The sequence below is a fragment of the Rattus norvegicus genome, chromosome 2 (genome assembly GCF_036323735.1).
Source record: "Rattus norvegicus strain BN/NHsdMcwi chromosome 2, GRCr8, whole genome shotgun sequence".
Taxonomy (NCBI): Eukaryota; Metazoa; Chordata; class Mammalia; order Rodentia; family Muridae; genus Rattus; species Rattus norvegicus.
The window spans coordinates 80,124,288-80,150,209 of record NC_086020.1 but is presented as its reverse complement, the minus strand read 5'-3'; the positions used below and the strand labels follow the sequence as shown (position 1 = coordinate 80,150,209).

Here is a 25,922-nt window from a genome sequence, read left to right as displayed (position 1 = left end):
GGTATGACGAAACACAAGAGAGAACCCTTATCTTCAGCAGGCTATCAGGAAAGGCCTCATTCTGAGGAGAGATGCTCCAAGGGGCTGTTGGTACCTTAGGTGAATGAAGCATGCACACCAGATGGCATCTAAAGATGAGGGGTGTCGAGGGCTGTACCTGGTCCTCACTTTATCTGGTCCCTGCTGTGGTGGCTTTCTGCTGACCCCTGACAGATACACAGGAGCACCAGATTGTGAGTCACATTAGATGTGGTAAAAAGGCCGTCACTGAGAAGAAACGTGACTGGCCTTTGTGTACTGAAGAAGCTCATTCTCTGGATTAGTTCAGAAATACACCCTGAAGCTATCAGTCCTCCCCCATCAGTGAGTCCTCCCGGAGCAGCTCGAGGGCTGCTTGCTGACTTGTTTTGGAAGCCAGCACCTGTCAGAACTGACAGTGTGTAAATTCTTTGATCCAGCATTTCCTCTTTTTTTTTTTTTTAGAATTATCCTTAAAGACAAGCTGCCAGTACTCTTGAGGGGACGTTGGTAATGAGAGCTGGATGCTCACCGATGCATTGTTTGTGAAGGAAGAGTGCAGAACCATCCAGATGTTCAGGAGGCACGCAGGACTGGCTCTGCCGAAGTGCTAGGCATTTGTTGCACAAGGTCCAGCAAAGCTGGGAAGTGTGCTTAGGAATTCACTGGCTTCAGCCCTGATATTGGCAAGAACAAACAAACAAACAAACAAACAAACACTCTGTATGTACATAGAAATCATACTCTAAAAAGTACTCCATTTTTCTAAAAAATATCTTTATAGCTGTCATAAAAGTTACGTATTCGTAGAGAATCCCATTCTGTGATTTTAAGAAGTTACTATGGACTGGAGAGATGGCTCAGTGGTTAGGAGCACTGACTGCTCTTCCAGAGGTCCTGAGTTCAGTTCCCAGCAACCACATGGTGGCTCACGACCATTTGCAGTGGGATCCAATGCTCTCTCCTGCTCTGTCTGAAGAGAGCGACACTGTACTCACATATAGAAAATAAATAAATCTTTTTAAAAAGTTACTAAAAATAATCGTGTGTGTCAGAATTATCAGTCGAGAAAAACATCTAAATTAGCAAAGGTCTAAAATCATAGATGTTAAACACAGATAGTTTTCTTTTTAAAATAACATTTTTTAGAATTTTTAAGTTGTTAAGATTTATTTCTGTTTTTATTTGTATGTGTGTGTGTGTGTGTGTGTGTGCGCGCGCGCGCGTGTGTGCGCGTGTGTGAAATGCCATGTGTGTTAAGTGTCCACGGAGGCCAGGAGAAGGCATTGGATTCCATAGAGCTGACGACCAGATGGTTGTGAGCTACCCAATGTGAGCACTGAGACCAGAGTGCAGGTCCTTTCCTGGAGCAGCCAGTGTTCTTATCTACCGACTCATCTCTCCACCCCCACGTTTTAATTTTTTTTTAACTTATGAGTATTTGTGAGTTTGTGCCTTGTACGCACATTTCAGTAGAGACCAGAAGAGAGTGTCGGATCCCCTGGGTCTAGAGTTTCATGGATGCTTGGAACCGGAGTCCTGAAAGAGCAGAGCATGCTTAACCACTGCGCCAACGTCTATGTCGCCGGGCCCAACTCTGTGGGTTTTTTTGTTTGTTTGTTTTGTTTTGTTTTGTTTTTGTTTTGTTTTTTTTTGGAGCTGGGGACCGAACCCAGGGCCTTGCGCTTCCTAGGCAAGCGCTCTACCACTGAGCTAAATCCCCAACCCCCAGCTCTGTGTTTTTAAACAAGCAGTTTTGCTAAATTTCTGGGAAATTGTATAATGATTTGAGCAGCTCTAGATTGATAAGCATTTTTTAAAATGTTCTTTTAAGTTTCGGGAATTATATTTTAAAAATTGTCTAGTAGCATTTTTTCTTTATCTGTTAATCTTTTTCTTTATTGGGAATATAAATACACACGAACTATCCAGATGACCACACATGCTGAAATCAGAGGTTCCATTCCGATGAGAGTTTTATTGCAGTCGGTCACTGGAATTTTACCCAGTGATCTGCTGTGGAAGAAATTATTTCAAAACAAACCCCAGGAGGTTTGGCCACCGTTCAGAAGTCCTCTTCCTCATTTGTACTCAGCATATCACATGCTCAGACAGGCCGTTACCGGGAATCTCCTATATGGCAGAATACTGCAAGCCCATCCTTGGATCCCCGCCTTCTTATGTTTTTGCCAGTTTAGACCAGGAATCAGGATGGGCATCTGAAGCAGCAGGTGTGGAAAGCGGCACCCAGGCTTCTCTGATTGGCTTTCTTGCCTGTGACGCAAGCTACTCTGCGACCTATCATATTTCCAAGCGGCAAGGGTCACCAGAGCCCACCTGGCATGGATCCAGGAAACAAGCGCATGCCCAGACTGCACTGCTGCTCCAAACTCCATTCGCCCCTTCCCTGCTGGGTCCCCTTCAGCTCACAGTAGCTCAGATCAGGGATAGTCAGCTGTCGCTCACAGGCTCCATCCTGGAAGCGGGGCGTGAATTCAGGATTCGGAAGCCTGTACTTCTGCCATACATTGTAAATCCTGAGCATGGTAGAGAAAGATGGATGCGGCACTGATCGTGGTAGGAATGATATGATACTTTAATTTTGGATTTAGTGTTGGAATAAGTTAAAAACATTTATGCAGGTCTAGTGGGTGGGATATCTCAGGTGTTAGCCTTTGCCTCCTAAGCATGGGTGTGATGGTGTGTTTGTAATCCCAGCATTAAGGGCAAGTGGATTTCTAGGGCTTTGAGCTTTACTAAGCAAAGACCAGTTAGAGAATACATCTCTGCTACCTGAGGAATGGTGCACTTGACTGTCCTGTGAGTCTCTCTCTCTCTCTCTCTCTCTCTCTCTCTCTCTCTCTCTCTCTCTCTCTCTCTCACACACACACACACACACACACTCTCTCTCTCTCTATGTATATACCTCACACATACTCTCTCACACACACTCACACACACACACTCTCTCTCTCACACACACACACAACCCACACACACTCACTCACACACACTCATATCTAACTTTGCATCCCATATAAACATGCATCTGTGAATATACAAACATGCACATACATGCATACACAAAAAATCGTATAAAGCGATAGCCTCTTCGGGGCAAAATTACCCAATGTGTTCTGTGTCCCTTAAGACAGACGTTTAACTATGATATGCATGTCTGTTTGTTTTGTAGGAAGTGACCAAGTTCACTCTTGGATACTAGTTCCAAGCCAAGTCCTTCATGCTGTCTGGAGAATAGCAAGGGCCTCTGTGATGACGGCGCTCTCTCTTCTGTCAGCTACCCTCAGCTACTTCAGAAGCCTGTATTTGTATTTAGGGCATCAGCTGAAATGGTGGGTCATCCCGTCGTCTTCCTTTTCAAAGACACCCTGGTGGAACAGAGAGTTTTCGTCTAATTGTTTCCCTTGTCTTTCAGGTGGATTGGCTATCTACAGAGAAAGTTCAAAAGTAAGTACTTAGTGCACATTTTCTCAGTTTTAAGGGCAGAGAGGGGTCCAGGAGGGAGGGGGATAGGAAAACTAACTGCCTTTTATTCTGTTTTACCCAGGAAACCTCAGTGTGGAGGCAGAAGTAGATCTACTCAGCTATTGTGCAAGAGAGTGGAAGGGAGAAACCCCGCGTGCTAGACTGATGAGGAAGGTATGCATGCTTATGTTAAGGTCGGTCAGAATCAGGCTACATTCAGTTCTGCTTTCCCAAACCCAAAGTTCAACCTGCACCAAACCGGGTGTAACTTAAAGTTGCACCTAAACCAGAAGCAGAGTAATTGTTGGATGTTGGCTTTAGGGCTCTAAAGCCATCTAGTTTGCTTTTCTGTCATTGTGATAAAACAGCCTGACCAAAAACACCTCTGGAGAGGAGAGGGTTAAATTGGCTTACACTTCCAGGTCACACCTTGTCACTGTCAGGACAGGGTCTGGAGCAGAAACCACAGATGAACACTACTTACTGACTTCGCTCTCAGGATCTGGCTCAAGCTTACCTGACTAGGGATGGTGCTGCCCACAGTGGTCTCTTCCATATCAATCCTTCATAAATACCATCTCACAGACAATGCCATGAGACAGTCTAATGTGGTCAGTCCCTCAAGTAAGGTCTCCCTTCCCAGGTGACTCTAGGCTGTTGAATCAAGCTGAGAGGTGAGCACTTTAGGACAGACCTCAACCTGGACTTGGTTCTGCTGGGGATAGAAGTCAGTCAGGCCTGTAACTTGAGAAACCATGAGTACAGCACAGTGTTTAGCTCTCTGACTTGTTAAACTTCTGCATGCACTGTGGAGAGCCTTCACTGGAAGCATCAGACACCCTGGTGTAAATATTTGAGGGGTTTAGAATGTTCCATTGGACTGATCTTGGGAAATATCCCCAACAATGCTGCCCACTCCTGTCTCAGGCCAAAAGAAGGAAGGGGAAGTCCAAAGTACTCTCTGGTGTGGTCTCAAAAGTATACAATTTTTTGCTGTGCTTACATTGTATTCACCATCAGCCCCAGATAACCTTCCAGGCTTCCAGGATGAGTCCATCTAAAACAGCACGGGGCAGACTCCGTACAGAGCATAGTCACTGTAGAATTGCATGCATAAGGCCGTTGGAGTGCCTCAGGGAGTAAATACTAAGTTCAAGAGAATGACTCTCTGACCCATGTATGTGATGATTGCTTGTGCGGCCTGCACATACAGCACACACACACACACACACACACACACACACACACACCACACACACACACACCACACACACACACACACACACACACTAGAGGTGATGGTGATGGTGATAATGAAACTTAAATAAATAAGGATCTGGAGACATGGCTAAGCAGTTAAGAGTATTTGCAATTTCTGCAGAGGCCTTGAATTCAGTTAGAGGCTTACTGCTAACTGCCTGGAAGTCCAGCTCAATGGGTACCTATATGAATGTGAAAACCTTCTTCCTATACACACACACACACACACACACACACACACACACACACACACACGCACGCACGCAAACACATACACACGCATGCATGCACATCGTTTAAAAATAAATCTTGAAAATATTTTAAAACAAAAAATAAAATTGCATACAGTAATTACAGTGCTCCGCTTGTTCAGGTGTTTTGGGACCCACACCCCACTGGAGATCCATTTTTCCGGTGTGCTCACTGGAACCTCAGTTTCAGTGTGAACGCTGACACTCAGAGCTCACTGAGCTAGCTGTCCCTAGCATGTGACACAGTGGAGTTCATTCTTACTGACAGGCTTATGAGGAACTCTTCTGGAGGTACCATGTTAAATGTGTTCGACCAGTGAAGAGAGATAACTATGACGCTCTCAGGTCTGTGTTGTTCCAGATCTTCAGCCAAGGCCTCTCCTTCCCATCATGGATGAAGGAAAAAGACATCGTTAAGGTACAACTCCCCACTGGGAACATGCTCGCAATGGGGTGGGTTCCTTGTCCTGTCTGGGTAGCTTTGTGCTCAGAGGGTCCCCGTGTTGGGGAGCTTTGAGAGGGCCTTTAGGTAACTCCCTCTCCCACGTGGCTTTTCAGAGGAGCCATCTCAGCATGCTGGCATTCCCAATTTTGTTCATTTTCAGTGGTTCTCAGATTTCCTCGAGAAGGGTCAGCCCTTCGTAAGTAGGGTGGTTTGACAACACAAACCTTTTTCCTGTAACAGAAATGTTTACTGACAGAGGCGGAGAACATACAGTTGCCACACCAAAGGCTCTCTCATGTACCTCTGTGGTCAGTCCTCCCAAGACCTCTGGTCCCACAATTCCTGATCGGTTTCTGTGCCCCTGTGCACCTCCATTGTCAGATAAAGGGGCTTTTAGCCTCCTGTTAAGTATGGTGTCCTTCCCACAGCAGGGCATGTTTGCCCTTCCCCATGATGCTGGACGAGTTTAGAAGCCATCTCTCTGCTCTGACGTGATAGTCCTTTACAGGAGCAGAACACAGCTTGCTCTCAGTACAAGGGCATCTGGATTGCTTCCTGTGTGTGACAACAGTGAACAGAGCTGTTAAGAATAGTCTCGTACAGGACTTTATAGCTATGCTGTCTGTTTCATCTAGGCAAATGCCCAAGAGTTAGATTCCTGGTTGTGTGGGAGGTGTGGGCTTAACTTTCTGAGAAACTGCCACATGGATCTCTGAACCTGCTTGGTCTTTTTGCCTCTCCATCAGTGCGGCATAAGGGTTACAGTAGCCCGGTGTGGTCACCAGTTGTTAGAATTGCTGGGCTTGTTTGCTTTTAGCTGTTCTAATAGGTATATTTTGTTTCCTATTGTTTCTTTGTTTCACTATATGCCCTACTGCATGTGAAAGTCAGAGGTCAGCTCTGTGGAGCTTGGTTCTTTCCTCCCACCTGTACGTGGGTCCCAGGGATCGAACTTGGGTCATCAGGTTTGCCCAACAAGCACCATTACTCACCAAGCCATCTCACCTGCCCTTCCTTGCTTTTAATGGATAGATGTGGAGTATCTTTTGTACACCTCTTGTCCACCCACATCATCGTCTGGGAAAACTACCCGTTTAAATCTTTTGCCATCTCTGTGGGATTGTTTTCCAATTACTATTTTGAAAATACTATGTATGTCTTGACTATGAGTGCCTTAGTGGATACGTGATTGGCAGATGTTTTCTTTTATCGTGTCCTTAATCGTCGGTGGCAGTGCACTCTCTTTTTTATTTACCTTATGTTTGGCCTGCACGCATGTCCATGCACTGTGTGCATGGGGTGCTCGGGGAGGCAAGAAAAGAGCAGTGGGTCCTCTGAAACTGGAGTTACAGTTGTGAGCCACTGTGTGGGCCCCTAGGAACTGAGCCTAGGTCTTCTAGAAGAGCAGCACGTACCCTTAACTGCTGAGGCGGCTTTCTGACCCAGGCATACATTCATTCTTGATTTACAACTTGAATTATTGGTTTGAGTGCAGCATGCCCAATTCAAGATGGCAGAGCAACAATTAGGAAGAATATATATATATATATATATATATATATATATATGCGTGTGTGTGTGTGTGTGTGTGTGTGTGTGTGTGTGTGTGTACACAGCCTCATGGTCTGTCTCCTTGATGTCCTTTGTTTAAACCTGTTCTCCGTCACTCTGTTTGGTAACAGACACGAGATATTTGCAGCAGGCTAACCCTACTAGTTAACTAGAATAAAGGGTGTTACAGAAAACCCAGGCTTAGCTGCTGAGTTTGTGCTGTGAGGTACGAACTAGTCAGTGGGTTCTTAAAATAGACACCGAAGTCTAACCTTTGCACCTTCCAGAATTTAATCTGAAGCTCTGTGAAGCGAGTGGTATAGTTGTTTCTTTAGAGTGGACGTGAGGCTAAGGGTAAAGGAGTAGGAAGTCCTTCCTCAGCCTATGAGGGACAGCCGGGTCTGGAAGGCAAGGTCACCACACCACTGTGTAAGGCAGCCCCTGCTTTCCCTACACCATTTAGTTACATACTAAAGGCATAGATCAAGGGCATACGGCATTTTATACAAAAAGATTGCTTCTTTGGATATACTCCTAGGTTTACTTTTTTCTTTTTTTGGTCTAGATTATAATCTAAAACAAAACAAAACAAAACAATCACTCAATCCACAAATCTAAAGTAAAGGTGGCCATGGGCTGTTTTCTTAACTGGCACTGTTGTCTCTCCGAGGGTTGCTCCGTGAGATAAGACCGCATGCCGTGGCATCCCAAATCGTGCGTGCTAAGCGCAGAGACACTAACCGTTGTCGGCATCTACTTCCTTTTCAAGCTTCCTGAAAAGCTACTCTTTTCTCAAGGCTGCAACTGGATCCAGCAGTACAGTTTCGGGCCTGAGAAGTACACAGGTTCCAATGTGTTTGGAAAGTTACGGAAATGTGTGGAGTTACTAAAACTGCAGGTGAGTATTCAGGGAAACACAAAACAACAAGAAAAACCCAAAACAACAAGAAAAACCCAACAACGACGACGACGACAACCAATGCGTTAGGGAAATAAAACTGAGTGCAGAGCGCCCCCTGCTGGTGGCAGCTTGCTCTTTAGCCTCCAAGTAGCAAGCCAGAGTCAGCGTGCTAAGGCCTCTGTGAGGGCTTTGCCAGTAGTGAGATAGACGCTTCAGTGGCTATGTTGGAAACCTGACACGTGAGGGAACTTCGATTCCAATACGGTACAATATCCGGACCTCAGAAATACCCTCCTGCAAGCATTGCTCCCTGTACATGCGGGGATAATAAGTAGACTAACAGTTCTGCTTGACTTTTAATAATGATCAGACTTGGAGGGGTGGAAATCATGCTTTGCTTGTCTCTTTCTCTCCAGCTTATCGGGGGAAATGCCTTTCTGAGCCATAACTCTCTTCTTGCCGGATAACCATGAGTAGTATATACCGGGGATGGTTATCACGAAGATGTGAGTTAATCCACGTGAGGGCTCTGCAGAGTGGCGGCCACACTGGTCTCTTGCACTGTTTTTCACTGGCATAGCCTTTGGACCACCCAATGGCCCCAAGCAGCTATAGAGAACTGACATGTTTGACAGTTTACACAGTGTGGTGTGTTTTGAGAAAAGTGACTTTATTTTATGTCTTATATAGAAGTAAGGCATCTGTGCATTAGGCGGGTAGCTCGGGCTTCTCCCGTGAGATGCTGTAAACTGGATGACTTAAACAAGCAACGATTATTTCTTGCAGTTGTTAAGGTTGGAAGTCTGAGGCCAGGAGTCCAGCCAGCAGTGACATTTGGTGGTGGCCCTCTTTCTAGTTTATAGACAGGTGGTCAGCTCTTTGGTTTTGTTTGTCGTGACATCACACAGCAGGAGGAGAACCAGCAATCGCTGGGCTTCCTCTTATAGGCCCACCAATCCCACTCGTGAGGACTCTACCCATAGAAGCCAATCACCCCCTACAGGCCTCATCTCCTAATGCTGTCTCCCTGGACCAAGACGTTTGATATACAAGTTTGGGGAGGCAGGTGAACATTCAGCCCACTGCGGTGTACTTACGGTGAAAGAGAATCAAATAGCCTCAAAATGTAGGCATGAACACGTAACTACGTAAAAGCCCGCCCTCCTCTTTGGCTTATTCAATTAGTTCTTTACAGGTGGTTCATACCTTGATGTTTGCCCTTCTCAATTCAAACCCCCAGTTCACACACACCCCAGTTCACACTTCTCAGTTCACACTTCTCCCTGTGTTGTAGTGGACTGAGTTTAGTGGGATGCGAGATTACCACAAGAGAGGGAGCATGTGTAACAGCCTCTTCTCCGACGCCATCCTGGAGTGTAAACTGTACGAAGCTTTGAAGTTCCTCATGCTCTACCAGGTCACAGAAGTGTACGAGCAAATGAAGACCAACAAGATTGTCCCCAGCCTTTTCAGACTCCTGTTCTCCCGAGAGTCATCACCGGATCCCTTGAGCTTTATGATGAATCACCTGAATTCCATAGGAGACACGTGTGGTTTGGATCAGGTGAGTGAATACTCATGGCGTTTGATTCAAGGATGACTCTGGAGTACTTGAACCCATGGCCTTTAGGTTGTATGTTTAGCAGTGACAAAAACAACTGTACAGAGGTGACTAGCTAAAATTGCTGGCCCTGCCTGCGTGAAAGAAAAATATCAAGCCTCCTTTCTGGGTGCTATGTCCTTGTGAGTCCGAGGACCTTTGGACCAAAGAGTGCGGCTTTGTAGATCCTTGTGACACAAAGGCCACTCAGTAAGACAGACCGTTTCGGGAAGGCATTTGCTTACCGGTCACGGAAAAAAGTAACAGCTTTAAGATCATAGAATGACACAAGTCTTCTGTTTACTTCTGTTTTCTGTCTGAAAGAAGTGGTGAATTAGAAGATATCTTTTCTAAGATCAAATCAGTTGGAAAGAAATTCAGTTCTTAATAGAGAGCACTCTCCTCCCTCCTAGTCTCCTCCCCTCCCCTCTCCTCCCCTCTTCCCCTCCTCTTCCCTTCCCCTCTCCCCTCATCCCCTTTCTTTCTCTCTCATCTTTCATTTCCTTTCTGTCTTCACTTCACTCCCACTTCCCTCCCTTCCCCCTCTCTTTACCCCTCCTTTCCTTTTCTTTTCCCCTCTGAGGTGAGGTCTCACTCTGTAACCCAGGCTGGTCTGGAACTCACTCTGTAGCCTAGACTGGACTCCAACCCATGTGAGCCACTGCCCCTGGCTTGAGCATTCCTTTCTGTTTCTGCACAGTTTTCTCCTGACTTCTCACCAGTCATGGTCCCACCCTCCTTCCACACTGTGGGTACTTGTCCCTAAGTCGTGCTCGCTTGCTCTTTGGGTGAGTCTGTCACAGAGTGGGTCATCTTGTAAACCACAGCAAGCACCATCATGGTGGGAACGGATAAATACATCTGCGGCTTTGCTTCCGTCTCTCCCCAGATCGACATGTTTATACTCGGGTATTCTCTTCAAGTAAAGATAAAAGTGTTCCGACTGTTCAAGTTTAACTCCAGAGACTTTGCAGTCTACTACCCCGAGGAGCCTCTCAGGGAGTGGCCAGAGATCTCCCTGCTGACCGAGAATGACCACCAGTACCACATTCCCGTCTTCTAAGTCTGCCATGGACTGAACATCAGCTCTTCTCAGTGACAGTGGGCACACTTGAAGAAAAGTGCTTCAGCCAGGGAGAGCTCCGAGACCTCAGAACGCTGGGTGGAGGAGTCACCCACAGGGTGGCTCACCTTCTGTTTCGGTGATGTTTTTCCCAGCAGCACACATCTGTGGCTTGGTGGGTTGACTTCGTCCATGAGGGATCTGCTGGGTTGGGTCTTTAAAACATAGGGAAACTTAATGTGGACAAAAATTGGAAGGGAAACAGCTACCCTGAGCAGCAGGAGTGTTTTAGTCTCTGATCTTCATGTTCTTCCGAAAGACTCTATGGATTTGGAACCGTCATAAATAAACAGGGCCGAGTTTTACAAGCGTTACCCTCCTGGGAGTCTTTGTTTACTGATTTTCCAGGACAACCCAATTAATGTTAAAATACTGTGTGTGTTTCTGTACATGTGTTTATATATATACACGTATGTATTCAGAGACGCACATATACCACCAACATCCACCACCAACATGGTTTGTAATATTGTACAGTTTCTTTATATCTCTACCCTTTTTTTATTTTGGTGTTCTTGAATCTGGCCAGCTTAAATCAATTTATTTAAATAAAAGAAGATAAATTGTATGGATTTGGGCAACTGTATAATTTTCAAGCTGTCATAAAAATACTAAGCTATGGTTTATGTAATCTATATTTACACATCCATTTAATGAATGGAACCTTGTGATTGGCTGAGTAAAATTCCAGATACAGATGTGTCTGTCTGTGTCATCATCCCAGAATCCCGGAAGAATTCGGTTAAAGAGAATTTGTCTCACCCCCCCCCAAACAAAACATAGCAAATACAGGCTTACATTCAAATCTGTTTTTCCTAGATCAGTGGTTCTCTTTTCTGGGTCTAGACGCCCCTGGGGGTGTGGTGGGGGCTTATCAGATTTCCTACCTATCAGATGTTCGAATTACAATTCCTAAGATTAGCAAAATCAGAGTTATGAATTATCAGGGGAATGGTTTTATGGTTGGGGGTCAGCACAACAGGAAGTCCATCCACTTAGTCTCCGGGTGGCCCTGGCGTGATGGAAAGCCCATGGAGGTGGAAGAGTCTTGGTGTCAGAGGATGCTGTGAGCAATGGAAGCATCACTTGCCTGGCAGGCGAGTAAGAGGCAGAGCCAATGGCGCTGGGGTCTCCAAGAGCTAGAAGAGAGCAGAGGCAGACCTTGTCCAGAAACCCAGAAGGAACATGTTTGCGCCAGGACCTTGCTTTTGGCCTGCTGATGTCTCAGTCAGACCTCTAACCTTTAACCCTCGAGGACAGTGGTCCTCAATCTTCCTAATGCTTCAACCCTTTAATACAGCCCCTCGTGTTGTGGTGACCCTGACCATAAAGTTATTCCTATACTAATCTTAATTTTTCTCTTGCTACTTTATAACTGTAATTTTGTTAATCTTAGGAATTGTAAACATCTGATATGCACGATATCTGGCAAGGGGCCCTGAAGGATGGGAGCCACTGCTCTAGGAAGACATACTTGAATTTAAGCCTGTACTTGTTATGTTTTGTTTGGGGCATAGGGAGGCAAGACAAGGTTTCTCAATGTAGACCTGGTTGGCTTGGAACCCACTACGTAGACCTGGCCTACCTCCAGGGTGCTGGGATTAAATGAGTGTGCCATCACCACCCCACTTTAAGTCTGTTTTAAGAACATGGTGCAGTAGCAACAGAAAACTCTAATTCTCAGTCTCACTAATTTCCCGTCAGCTTCCTCTTAGAAGCACTTTTGATCATCTTAATTTCTGGAGGGGCTCTGCTTGCCTGATTGGTCTATTAAGAAATAAAAAATCGTTTTTTATATCCTGTTAATGTTATAAAGCCAGGATGCCCGTCTTGAGAAAAGACATATCTAACAAGGATACATTCTCCTTCATGACTGCATGAGTTCTTTGGCTAATACAAAGGCACCCTGGATGCCAGGGTGCACGAAGCTAGCATATGCGGGCCTCTGCAGTGGAGATGATCGGCTGTCGTCCCACATTGGTGGGATGTATGGCGTTTTACCTTTTTCCATGAGAATTAATGAGGTCAGATTAAAAAGTGTTTCCTGCCTTGGTAGCCACCCAACCGGAGCTCTGGTGGGGCAGAGTCCCCTGCTGGCGTGCGTCTGTGTTTTTGTGACTCTCTTCCATGCAGCCTGCACTCTCAGAAGGGACCCATGTGTTCCCGTGGCCAAGAAAGGTTAGCTTTACCTCTCCTGTCTCTCTGCAGACATGGCGCCAGCACGCTGCAGGCTGCTCTGATTGAAATTCAGAGACCATCAAGTGTCTGAATTTTTGGCTGCAGTTGAATTGCTCTGGTCAACCTGGCATCTGTATGTACCACCCTCTTCATGGGGATGAAAGGAAAAGGGTTTTCCCTGGGATTAGCAGCCTGCGACTCTGAGACATCAGTCAACCTCATGTATTCATACACTTCTGGTTGACAGACAGAGTTTTCTTTTCTTTTTTCTTTTTTTTTCTTTTACACATAACACAGTGGAATTTTACTCAGCTCTGTCAGAGGACAGTGAATGGGATTGGAAAGGATTGAGTTAGTGTGGTGACTCAGACTGAGTCCTGGCTCTTCCTGAAGCTGGAGGGGTCGCCTTGTTCTTGTTGGGGCTGCACTTGGGATCGAGGCTACTAGTCAAAACAGTCATGTCGGGCCTCACAGTACCACACACACCCACTCTCAAATAAATTTGCCCACCCCAGTCGCCAAAGTGAGCAGCGCTTCAGAGAAGGCCTCCTGACAGAAGAGATCCTGACTTGCACCTGTTAAGACATAGAGATGTGGCTCCCAGGCAGGGTCAAGTAAGGACTGGTGACAGAAGCAAGTAGGGGCTGGAATGCTGCCCTCGAGAAGAAAATGTTTTTCTCACTTGGCCTTAATCTATGTTCTGCTGTGTCCTATTTCTGTGGAAGTGGTTCTCACGCTCTCTTGGTAATGGCGAGTATACTTTGATAATAGGAAGAGGGGTGATTTGGTATGTGACTATTTTGAAAAGAAACCTTCGTTTAGTCGTATTTCTTTGTTTCGTCTTGCCTCAGTTGTTCCTGATATCGTGGGAATAACTATCTTATGGTATCTTGCCAAAGTGGAAATTGTGGTAATGCATATTCATATCTATATAAGGACTAATAAAGCTTGCAACTGCATGCAGTTGCTTCTGCCTTTGCTCTGCACCCCCAGTGTCCTGGTGGTTTGCGACCATACTCAGGGCCCCCAACACACTAGACATTGACTCCCACCCTCTACCTCAGCTACTGTGTTTGGCTGCGGGCTGCCAGAGTTGGAGAGGGCTGCAAGGCAGGGGCCTTAGAGCTCAGGTTCAGTGAAGGCAAGTTCTAGGCATTTCCGGATGTGTGCCTTTACCCCAGGCAGAGTTTTCCATGGGGCAAGAACATTTGAACATCTTTATATAATGAAGGCATAAAGTAACATGCCATGTGTATTACAACCTGTGTTGCTGTGACAGTGTACCTGAATTAGACATCTGAGGGGGAGAAAGGTTGTTTTGACTCTTGGATTCCAATGTTTAAATCCTCAGCCTTTGGTGCCTTTCATTCTGGGTACAAGACAGAGATCAGAGTGGAGGGAACATGTGGTGGAGGCCACTCACCCCAAGACGGACAGGAAGTAGAAAGAGAGGGTGTGAGCAGAGACTAGGTTTAACCTTTAAAGGTACGATCAGGGTACCCTACATTCTCCAACTAGGCACTGCCTCCTAAAGGCTGCCATCGTCCAAACCAGCGGCAGCTGGGGAGCAGGCATTTACATGAAGCCACAGGGAACCTTTCATGTTCAAGTCACAACAGTTTTAAATAGCGGCCTCTAAACAAGGCTCTTAGGCAGGAGGTATGGGATGTCATTGCCTGTTTTTATTTGTATGATGAATATAGCAAACCAGGTTCCCAGAAGGGGCTTCCTATAAATCATAACCGCTTTTCCATGCCATGCCAACAGTAAACCAGGGGTGAACCGCTTACGTGACCCCGACATTTAAGCACCCCTCTAACCTTATCTGTTTTAAATGATCAGAGAATTATAGCAAAGTTATTTTCTGAGTTTAGAGTTTTCCTTGTGTCTCCGTAGGGAGGGGAGTATGAACGAGAAGTTGAAGGCTGACCTTTTAGGAGATTTTGCTTTGTTTTTAATTATGGGTATGTGCATATGTCTGGGTGCGGGTATGTGCACCTGAATGCTGGTGTCCAAGGAAGCCAAAGGCATCAGATTGCCCTGGAGCTGTGAGCTGCCTGAATGGGGTTGGGAACCAAACTTCTGCAAGAATAACGTGGCCCTTAAAAGCAGTCTCAAGACTGACTTTATTATTATAGTGTAATAGACATAATAGAATTTTCACCTTGTTAAAAGTTTCACACAGTTATCACCGCCATCCATCTTGATTTTTGAGGCAGAGTCTCTCACTGGCCTAGAGCTTATCATGGAAGCTAGGCTGGCTGGCCAGTGGGCAGGGACCTTGCTGTCTCTGCCTCCCCAGTTCTGGGATTATAAGCATAGATCACTGGTCCAAGCTTTTCATGCAGTGCTGAAGACTCACACAGGTCTTTCTGCTTGTGACTGAACATCACCCGAGCCCAAGCGTTCCTTCTTAGACAATAAGCGAAATGTCTTCGCCTTGATGATTGCAGAGCAGAGCCTTTTAAATGATCTATGATAAAACATTTGCGTATTAGTAAATAGAATAAGACATTGCCCAGAGATCATATACTTGTCAGCTATTTGACCTTGATTTCTGTATTTGGTCAACATCATATTAACAAGAGAAGAAATGTTTGCCTTTTTACTGGCATATTTATAGCCAAGTCAAAATGATCCAAACTTTTTTTGAAACTTGCATTTTTAGTCTGTTTTTTTTTTTTGTTCTTTATCTCCTCCCTTTGAAAAGTGAAAGATACTCTGTGAAATAAAATCTCAGATATGCTGGTATAACTTTTAAATTGTCTTTCACATCAATGCAAAACCCACAGCTCTTATCTTAAAGAGAATATGAAATAATTTGTTCTGGAGCCATTGTGAGTGACCAGGTCCTAGGAATACAGATATATGTTACCACAAATTTCATTTTCAACCTGAAATCAGTTTCATGACATTTTATGCCTTACAGAACAAAGAGATTCATAAATAAGGTGAGTTGAAAATGCACGGTGGGTACATTAGAAAGGGAACTATAGTCAGATGGCTAAAACTATTCTAGAGGTCCAAAATACTTTCTGAGAACACCAATAGCTTTTAAACTTGGTCAGTCCGATAACAAATACCTTTATCCACTGAGCTATCTTGATCAAATAAAAACAAAGTTTAAAGTGCCCATACAATCAGTGTGTTCCTTTGTTCCCGCTTTAGAAGTTTTTAGTTCTCCATTATCCCATTGTTTTCATAATGCATTTAGTTGCTCATAGATTCTTATGAGATAAGGAAGTTCCTAATTACTATTTTTAATGAAGATAGAGTTCACAGTATACACACACTATATTCTTAAATGCCCAAGTAACAAAATATTCATCTCTCAAATATATGCCTATTTCTAATATCTACTTTCTTTTGATAAAAATGACTTATGAGCATGAAATCTTAATACTGTTTTTTCTTTCATGTGCCTTAACCCAGAACACTCTATTTGACTTACAGCTTGTTTATTGACTAGAATGTCTGTAAAATGTTACAGGAGAATATCATTGCCAAATTATATTGTGTATTCCCGTGTCTGTAAGTTCACCCCACCAAGCCATGCATAAGACATAGTTTTAAAAATATGTTTTTTGTATTCTGTAATATAAGAATTTGCTCTCACAAAAGCTGGAACAATATGATTACACAGTAGATTGTGTAACTATACATACCTACATACATATAAACATACTGTATACATACACATTCGTATGTACTTAAGATAAGGACTTGGGTTATGCATGGAGGAAACAATCTTAAAACTCTCATCTGTAACTGTTTGGAACGTAGATCAAGTGTTTGCTAGACCTGGAGCTTTAGATGAAAATAGTCTTTTAAAAGACAGATGGTTGTGCAAGGCCCTGGGTTCGGTCCCCAACTCCGAAAAAAAAGAACCAAAAAAAAAAAAAGCCAGATGGTTGATAAGTGTGTGCATGTTATTTATGCATTGAGCCATGAATTATTTAAGTACCTGAGCTCCAAGAAGAATTAACATTCTTTGAACAAAGTTTGAAAGGAACAAAGAAAGCCAGAGGTTAAGCATGAAAGAAATAGAAGTCTTATATCTTATTAGACAAGAGATAAGACTGTAAAATATTTTAAGAACTGAAGATATCTTAAGAATCATTAATGACCGGACTTCAGTTGTGCAAAAATCAGCTTATGAGGGGGTATAACTGCCTAGGATATATGTGACATGACTTGGAAGAAGACTTCCTTTCCCATATGAAAAAGGAAGAGAAAAGCTGACAACTATACCCAATTTAATTACAATGCCAAGAAGACGGAAAAAAATGCACTGCTGCTGTCTTAATGTTTACTCAAAGTAGTGAAGTGTTTAACAGTTAGAAAGGTTTTCGTTCTCACCTTGGAAAATAAAAATGTAGCACCATACAATGCTATTATCCTTAGAACCCAAGACTCCTAAAATTAATCAGAGACTCACATCAGGGAAACAGGCTGACTGCAAATCTATCCTGTGGACAAGTCTCATCCCAAGCCCTGGAGCAGCCCACCTGCTGCCACTTCCCTTCCTCCTCTGATGCCATAGCCACTAAATCTCACAGATGTCTTCCAAATCTCTCCCACATAATTGCTACATTCAAGCCCCTAACTCCAGCAGGAATTTCTCATGTAACACTAGGGCAAGGAAACAAGTAGACCAAACCTTCACCACTCCCTCCTCTCTTCCAAATCTCAGTTCTTAGCAGTATATTTGATGTAGCTGATTCTCCGTACTTGCTCTGATGTCTAGCTAATTATTCAGATCCTTTCCTCCATCCTTCTCCCAACTCATTCTGTTATCTGTTTCTCTAACTCTAGTAGGTCTGTACAGTCAATCACCCAGATCTTGTCCTACAGTATTCCCTGAACTCAGTCTATTATATCTGTCCCTAACCCCACCAGGCTTTCTCTGGGAAACCACCAACAATTGCTGCCAAAGAAGCAAGTGGGCCAGCAAAACAAGAAAGCTAGCCTCAGAACTTCATTCTCTACTCCATACCCCAAGATCATCCCCAGTGTGATAGCATCGTCTCACTTCCTGCCCTCATTCCCAAAAGAGTAAGGAGATGTATATGGAACATCTTGCTTCTCTGTCTCCTGTGGACACCCTCAGTTCCTCAACTCTTCTAACCCAATTCCTGGTTTTGGTCAGTTCACAATGCTCAGAGACGCATTTTACCCCAATGTTCACCATTATTCAGGACCCCAGAGATTTCTACCAGTAAACTCAAAACCAACACACTTTCCTAAGAACCAGGAAGTGCAACAGAAACCAAGGAGTGGGGACCACCCAACCAACAAAGATTATAGCTAGATTAAGCAGATTATAACTAGAAACTTCCCTAACCCAGATAGATGCCTAGGTGCCAAAGTAAAAACAAAATAATACCTGCCAAGATGACATTTATTTACTAGAGCCCAGTAAACCTACAATAGCAGATGCTGCTTATTACAACATTGCTGAAGCACAAGGAAGACACTTTAAAATAAACGTTATTGACATGATAGAAATTCTTAAAGAGGAAGTTAAGAAATCCTTAGAAAAAATCTATTTAAAAAAACTCAAAAAACAGCAACGAGTGGAAGAAAATGAATATAACAGTTTAAAACCTGAAAGTAGAAATAGAATCAATAGGAAAAAACCCCTAAAACTGAGTATTTAAAACAGAAAATGTGGAAACTGGAACTCAAACCTCACAGAAAAGGCTTCCCCAGCAGAATACAAATGATAGAAGAGAGACTCTCAGTCACTGAAGACAAAACACAGGAAAACATAAATAAACAAGTAGAAGCCCATAGAGAGGAGATACAAAAATCCCTGAAAGAATTCCAGGAAAACATTAATAAACAAGTAGAAGCCCATAGAGAGGAACCACAAAAATCCCTGAAAGAATTCCAGGAAAACACAATCAAACAGTTGAAGGAATTAAAAGTGGAAATAGAAGCAATGAAGAAAGAACACAGGGAAACAACCCTGGATATAGAAAACCAAAGGAAGAGACAAGGAGCTGTGGATACAAGCATCACCAACAGAATACAAGAGATGGAAGAGAGAATCTCAGGAGCAGAAGATTCCATAGAAATCATTGACTCAACTGTCAAAGATAACGTAAAATGGAAAAAGCTACTGGTCCAAAACATACAGGAAATCCAGGACTCAATGAGAAGATCAATCCTAAGGATAATAGATATAGAAGATAGTGAAGACACCAACTCAAAGGACCAGAAAATATCTTCAACAAAATCATAGAGGAAAACTTCCCTAACCTAAAGAAAGAGATGCCAATAAGCATACAAGAAGCCTACAGAACTCCAAATAGATTGGACCAGAAAAGAAACTCCTCCCATCACATAATAGTCAAAACACCAAATGCACAAAATAAAGAAAGAATATTAAAAGCAGTAAGGGAAAAAGGTCAAGTAACATATAAAGGCAGACCTATCAGAATCACACAAGACTTCTCGCCAGAGACTATGAAAGCCATAAGATCCTGGACTGATGTCATACAGACCCTAAGAGAACACAAATGCCAGCCCAGGTTACTGTATCCTGCAAAACTCTCAATTAACATAGATGGAGAAACCAAGATATTCCATGACAAAACCAAATTTACACAATATCTTTCTACAAGTCCAGTGCTACAAAGGAAAATAAATGATAATGCCCAACATAAGGAGGCAAGCTACATCCTAGAAAAAGCAAGAAACTAATAGTCTTGGCAACAAAATAAAGAGAAGAAAAGCACACAAACATAACCTCACATCCAAATATGAATATAACAGGAAGCAATAATCACTATTCCTTAATGTCTCTCAACATCAATGGTCTCAACTCCCCAATAAAAAGGCATAGATTAACAAACTGGATACGCAATGAGGACCCTGCATTCTGCTGCCTACAGGAAACACACCTCAGAGACAAAGACAGACACTACCTCAGAGTGAAAGGCTGGAAAACAACTTTCCAAGCAAATGGTCAGAAGAAGCAAGCTGGAGTAGCCATTCTAATATCGAATAAAATCAATTTTCAACTAAAAGTCATCAAAAAAGATAAGGAAGGACACTTCGTATTCATCAAAGGAAAAATCCACCAAGATGAACTTTCAATCCTAAATATCTATGCTCCAAATAAAAGGGCACCTATATACATAAAAGAAACCTTACTAAAGCTCAAACACACATTGCACCTCACACAATAATAGTAGGAGATTTCAACACCCCACTCTAATCAATGGACAGATCATGGAAACAGAAATTAAACAGAGACGTAGACAGACTAAGAGAAGTCATGAACCAAATGGACTTAACAAATATTTATAGAACATTCTATCCTAAAGCAAAAGGATATACATTCTTCTCAGCACCTCATGGTACTTTCTCCAAAATTGACCATATAATTGACCAAAAAACAGGCCTCAACAGATACAGAAAGATAGAAATAATCCCATGCGTGCTATCAGACCACCACGGGATAAAGCTGGTCTTCAATAAAAGTAAGGGAAGAATGCCCACATATATATAGAAGTTGAACAATGCTCTACTCAATGATAACCTGGTCAAGGAAGGAATAAAGAAAGAAATTAAAGACTTCTTAGAATTTAATGAAAATGAAGGTACAACATACCTAAACTTATGGGACACAATGAAAGCTGTGCTAAGAGGAAAACTCATAGCTCTGAGTGCCTGCAGAAAGAAACAGGAGAGAGCATATGTCACCAGCTTGACAGCACACCTAACAGCTCTAGAGCAAAAAGAAGCAAATACACCCAGGAGGAGTAGAAGGCAGGAAATAATCAAACTCATAGCTGAAATCAACCAAGTAGAAACAAAAAGGACCATAGAAAGAATCAACAGAACCAAAAGTTGGTTCTTTGAGAAAATCAACAAGATAGATAAACTCTTAGCTAGACTAACGAGAGGACACAGAGAGTATGGCCCAATTAACAAAATTAGAAATGAAAAGGGAGACATAACAACAGATTCAGATGAAATTCAAAAAATCATCAGATCCTACTACAAAAGCCTATATTCAACAAAACTTGAAAATCTGCAGGAAATGGACAATTTCCTAGACAGATACCAGGTACCGAAGTTAAATCAGGAACAGATAAACCAGTTAAACAACCCCATAACTCCTAAGGAAATAGAAGCAGTCATTAAAGGTCTCCCAACCAAAAAGAGCCCAGGTCCAAACTGGTTTAGTGCAGAATTCTATCAGACCTTCATAGAAGACCTCATACCAATATTATCCAAACTATTCCACAAAATTGAAACAGATGGAGCACTACCGAATACCTTCTACAAAGCCACAATTACTCTTATACCTAAACCACACAAAGACACAACAAAGAAAGAGAACCAATTTCCCTTATGAATATTGATGCAAAAATACTCAATAAAATTCTGGCAAACCGAATCCAAGAGCACATCAAAACAATCATCCACCATGATCAAGTAGGCTTCATCCCAGGCATGCAGGGATGGTTTAATATACGGAAAAACATCAATGTGATCCATTATATAAACAAACTGAAAGAACAAAACCACATGATCATTTCATTAGATGCTGAGAAAGCATTTGACAAATTTCAACACCCCTTCATGATAAAAGTCCTGGAAAGAATAGGAATTCAAGGCCCATACCTGAACATAGTAAAAGCCATATACAGCAAACCAGTTGCTAACATTAAACTAAATGGAGAGAAACTTGAAGCAATCCCACTAAAATCAGGGACTAGACAAGGCTGCCCACTCTCTCCCTACTTATTCAATATAGTTCTTGAAGTTCTAGCCAGAGCAATCAGACAACAAAAGGAGATCAACGGGATACAGATTGGAAAAGAAGGAGTCAAAATATCACTATTTGCAGATGATATGATATGATATGATATGATAGTATATATAAGTGATCCCAAAAGTTCCACCAGAGAACTACTAAAACTGATAAACAGCTTCAGCAAAGTGGCTGGGTATAAAATTAACTCAAATAAATCAGTAGCCTTCCTCTACACAAAAGAGAAGCAAGCCGAGAAAGAAATTAGGGAAACGACACCCTTCATAATAGACCCAAATAATATAAAGTACCTCGGTGTGTCTTTAACCAAGCAAGTGAAATATCTGTACAATAAGAACTTCAAGACACTGAGGAAAGAAATTGAAGAAGACCTCAGAAGATGGAAAGATCTCCCATGCTCATGGATTGGCAGGATTAATATAGTAAAAATGGCCATTTTACCAAAAGCAATCTACAGATTCAATGCAATCCCCATCAAAATACCAATCCAATTCTTCAAAGAGTTAGACAGAACAATTTGCAAATTCATCTGGAATAACAAAAAACCCAGGATAGCTAAAATTATCCTCAACAATAAAAGGACTTCAGGGGGAATCACTATCCCTGAACTCAAGCAGTATTACAGAGCAATAGTGATAAAAACTGCATGGTATTGGTACAGAGACAGACAGATAGACCAATGGAATAGAATTGAAGACCCAGAAATGAACCCACACACCTATGGTCACTTGATCTTTGACAAAGGAGCCAAAACCATCCAATGGAAAAAAGATAGCATTTTCAGCAAATGGTGCTGGTTCAACTGGAGGTCAACATGTAGAAGAATGCAGATCGATCCATGCTTATCACCCTGTACAAAGCTTAAGTCCAAGTGGATCAAGGACCTCCACATCAAACCAGACACACTCAAACTAATAGAAGAAAAACTAGGGAAGCATCTGGAACACATGGGCACTGGAAAAAATTTCCTGAACAAAACACCAATGGCTTATGCTCTAAGATCAAGAATCGACAAATGGGATCTCATAAAACTGCAAAGCTTCTGTAAGGCAAAGGACACGGTGGTTAGGACAAAATGGCAACCAACAGATTGGGAAAAGATCTTTACCAATCCTACAACAGATAGAGGCCTTATATCCAAAATATACAAAGAACTCAAGAAGTTAGGCCGCAGGGAAACAAATAACCCTATTAAAAAATGGGGTTCAGAGCTAAACAAAGAATTCACAGCTGAGGAATGCCGAATGGCTGAGAAACACCTAAAGAAATGTTCAACATCTTTAGTCATAAGGGAAATGCAAATCAAAACAACCCTGAGATTTCACCTCATACCAGTGAGAATGGCTAAGATCAAAAACTCAGGTGACAGCAGATGCTGGCGAGGATGTGGAGAAAGAGGAACACTCCTCCATTGTTGGTGGGATTGCAGACTGGTAAAACCATTCTGGAAATCAGTCTGGAGGTTCCTCAGAAAATTGGACATTGAACTGCCTGAGGATCCAACTATACCTCTCTTGGGCATATACCCAAAAGATGCCTCAACATATAAAAGAGACACGTGCTCCACTATGTTCATCGCAGCCTTATTTATAATAGCCAGAAAATGGAAAGAACCCAGATGCCCTTCAACAGAGGAATGGATACAGAAAATGTGGTACATCTACACAATGGAATATTACTCAGCTATCAAAAACAACGAGTTTATGAAATTCGTAGGCAAATGGTTGGAACTGGAAAATATCATCCTGAGTGAGCTAACCCAATCACAGAAAGACATACATGGTATGCACTCATTGATAAGTGGCTATTAGCCCAAATGCTTGAATTACCCTAGATCCCTAGAACAAAGGAAACTCAAGACGGATGATCAAAATGGGAATGCTTCACTCCTTCTTTAAATGAGGAAAAAGAATACCCTTGGCAGGGAAGGGAGAGGCAAAGATTAAAACAGAGACTGAAGGAACACCCATTCAGAGCCTGCCCCACATGTGGCCCATACATATACAGCCACCCAATTAGACAAGATGGATGAAGCAAAGAAGTGCAGACCGACAGGAGCCGGATGTAGATCGCTCCTGAGAGACACAGCCAGAATACAGCAAATACAGAGGCGAATGCCAGCAGCAAACCACTGAACTGAGAATAGGTCCCCCGTTGAAGGAATCAGAGAAAGAACTGGAAGAGCTTGAAGGGGCTTGAGACCCCAAAAGTACAACAATGTCAAGCAACCAGAGCTTCCAGGGACTAAGCCACTACCTAAAGACTATACATGGACTGACCCTGGACTCTGTCCCCATAGGTAGCAATGAATATCCTAGTAAGAGCACCAGTGGAAGGGGAAGCCCTGGGTCCTGCTAAGACTGAACCCCCAGTGAACTAGACTATGGGGGGAGGGCGGCAATGGGGGGAGGGTTGGGAGGGGAACACCCATAAGGAAGGGGAGGGGGGAGGGGGATGTTTGCCCGGAAACCGGGAAAGGGAATAACACTTGAAATGTATATAAGAAATACTCAAGTTAATAAAAAAAATGGGGTTCAGAGCTAAACAAAGAATTCACAGCTGAGGAATGCCGAATGACTGAGAAACACCTAAAGAAATGTTCAACATCTTTAGTCATAAGGGAAATGCAAATCAAAACAACCCTGAGATTCACCTCACACCAGTGAGAATGGCTAAGATCAAAAACTTAGGTGACAGCAAATGCTGGCCAGGATGTGGTGAAAGAGGAACACTCCTCCATTGTTGGTGGGATTGCAGACTGGTACAACTATTCTGGAAATCAGTCTGGAGGTTACTCAGAAAATTGGACATTGAACTACCTGAGGATCCAGCTATACCTCTCTTGGGCATATACCCAAAAGATGCCCCAACATATAACAAAGACAGTTGCTCCACTATATTCATAACAGCCTTATTTATAATAGCCAGAAGCTGGAAAGAACCCAGATGCCCTTCAACAGAGGAATGGATACAGAAAATGTGGTACATCTACACAATAGAATATTACTCAGCTATCAAAAACAATGACTTCATGAAATTCGTAGGCAAATGGTTGGAACTGGAAAATATCATCCTGTGTGAGGTAACCCAATCACAGAAAAACACACATGGTATGCACTCACTGATAAGTGGATATTAGCCCAAATGCTTGAATTACCCTAGATGCACAGAACACATGAAACTCAACAGGGATGATCAAAATGTGAATGCTTTACTCCTTCTTTAAAAGGGGAATAAGAATACCCTTGACAGGGAATAGGGAGGCAAAGATTAAAACAGAGGCAGAAGGAACACCCATTCAGAGCCTGCCCCACATGTGGCCCATACGTATACAGCCACCCAATTAGACAAGATGGATGAAGCAAAAACGTGCAGGCCAACAGGAACCAGATGTAGACCTCTCCTGAGGGACACAGCCAGAATACAGCAAATACATAGGCGAATGCCAGCAGCAAACCATTGAACTGAGAATAGGAACCCCGTTGAAGGAATCAGAGAAAGAACTGGAAGAGCTTAAAGGGGCTCGAGACCCCATATGAACAACAATGCCAACCAACCAGAACTTCTGGGGACTAAGCCACTACCCAAAGACTATACATGGACTGACCCTGGGCTCCAACCTCATAGGTAGCAATGAATAGCCTAGTAAGAGCACCAGTGGAAGGGGAAGCCCTTGGTCCTGCTAAGACTGAACCCCCAGTGAACGTGATTGTTGAGGGGAGGGCGGTAATGGGGGGAGGATGGGGAGGGGAGCACCCATATATAAGGGGAGGGGCAGGAGTTAGGGGGATGTTGGCCTGGAAACCAGGAAAGGGAATAACAATCGAAATGTAAATAAGAAATACTCAATACTCAAGTTAATAAAGAAAAAGACAAAACAAACAAAAACAAAACAAAACAAACAAACAAACAAACAAACAAACAAACAAAACAGGTAGGGCCATATCCAAGTCAGCCCTGTCTTTCTCAGTATTAAGCTTGGATTTTCCCATGCTGGCTTAATGATCCCATCAACATTCCCTTTCTGCTCCAATTCTATCCCTGAAAGTAGTCATACATGTCGTTGTTTTAATATATCATTTACACGTCTGATGGATTTGTCATCTAGCTTTGACTTTGAAAACTGTAAAACCTTTGGAATCAAGGGATTGAATTAGGGCACAACACTGCTGATGACTTGCCTGTTCACAATTAGCCAGATGGCCAAAGTAGTTTTTTCTTTAAGTGTTTATGTAAACATTAAGCCTTGAAAACAATCTTTCCATTTTTCAAATTTTCAAATTGTGGTTGACTGAATTTTTTGACAATACACATTGAT

General features: G+C 42.9%; 1 protein-coding gene across 8 annotated transcripts in view; it reads left to right on the top strand.

The window, feature by feature from the left end:
* The window catches only part of Otulinl (OTU deubiquitinase with linear linkage specificity like), a 27,880-nt gene extending 14,081 nt beyond the window's left edge, over nucleotides 1-13,799 (top strand). The window contains exons 1-8 of one of the 8 annotated variants that reach the window (XM_039102221.2): nucleotides 702-1,617; nucleotides 3,212-3,371; nucleotides 3,455-3,486; nucleotides 3,587-3,678; nucleotides 5,284-5,433; nucleotides 7,781-7,909; nucleotides 9,207-9,476; nucleotides 10,402-13,799. In XM_039102221.2, coding sequence (XP_038958149.1) covers nucleotides 3,292-3,371; nucleotides 3,455-3,486; nucleotides 3,587-3,678; nucleotides 5,284-5,433; nucleotides 7,781-7,909; nucleotides 9,207-9,476; nucleotides 10,402-10,575 — 927 coding nt within the window. In that variant the 5' untranslated portion in view covers nucleotides 702-1,617; nucleotides 3,212-3,291 and the 3' untranslated portion in view covers nucleotides 10,576-13,799. 8 annotated transcript variants of the gene reach the window in all.
* The last annotated feature ends 12,123 nt before the right edge of the window (nucleotides 13,800-25,922 follow it).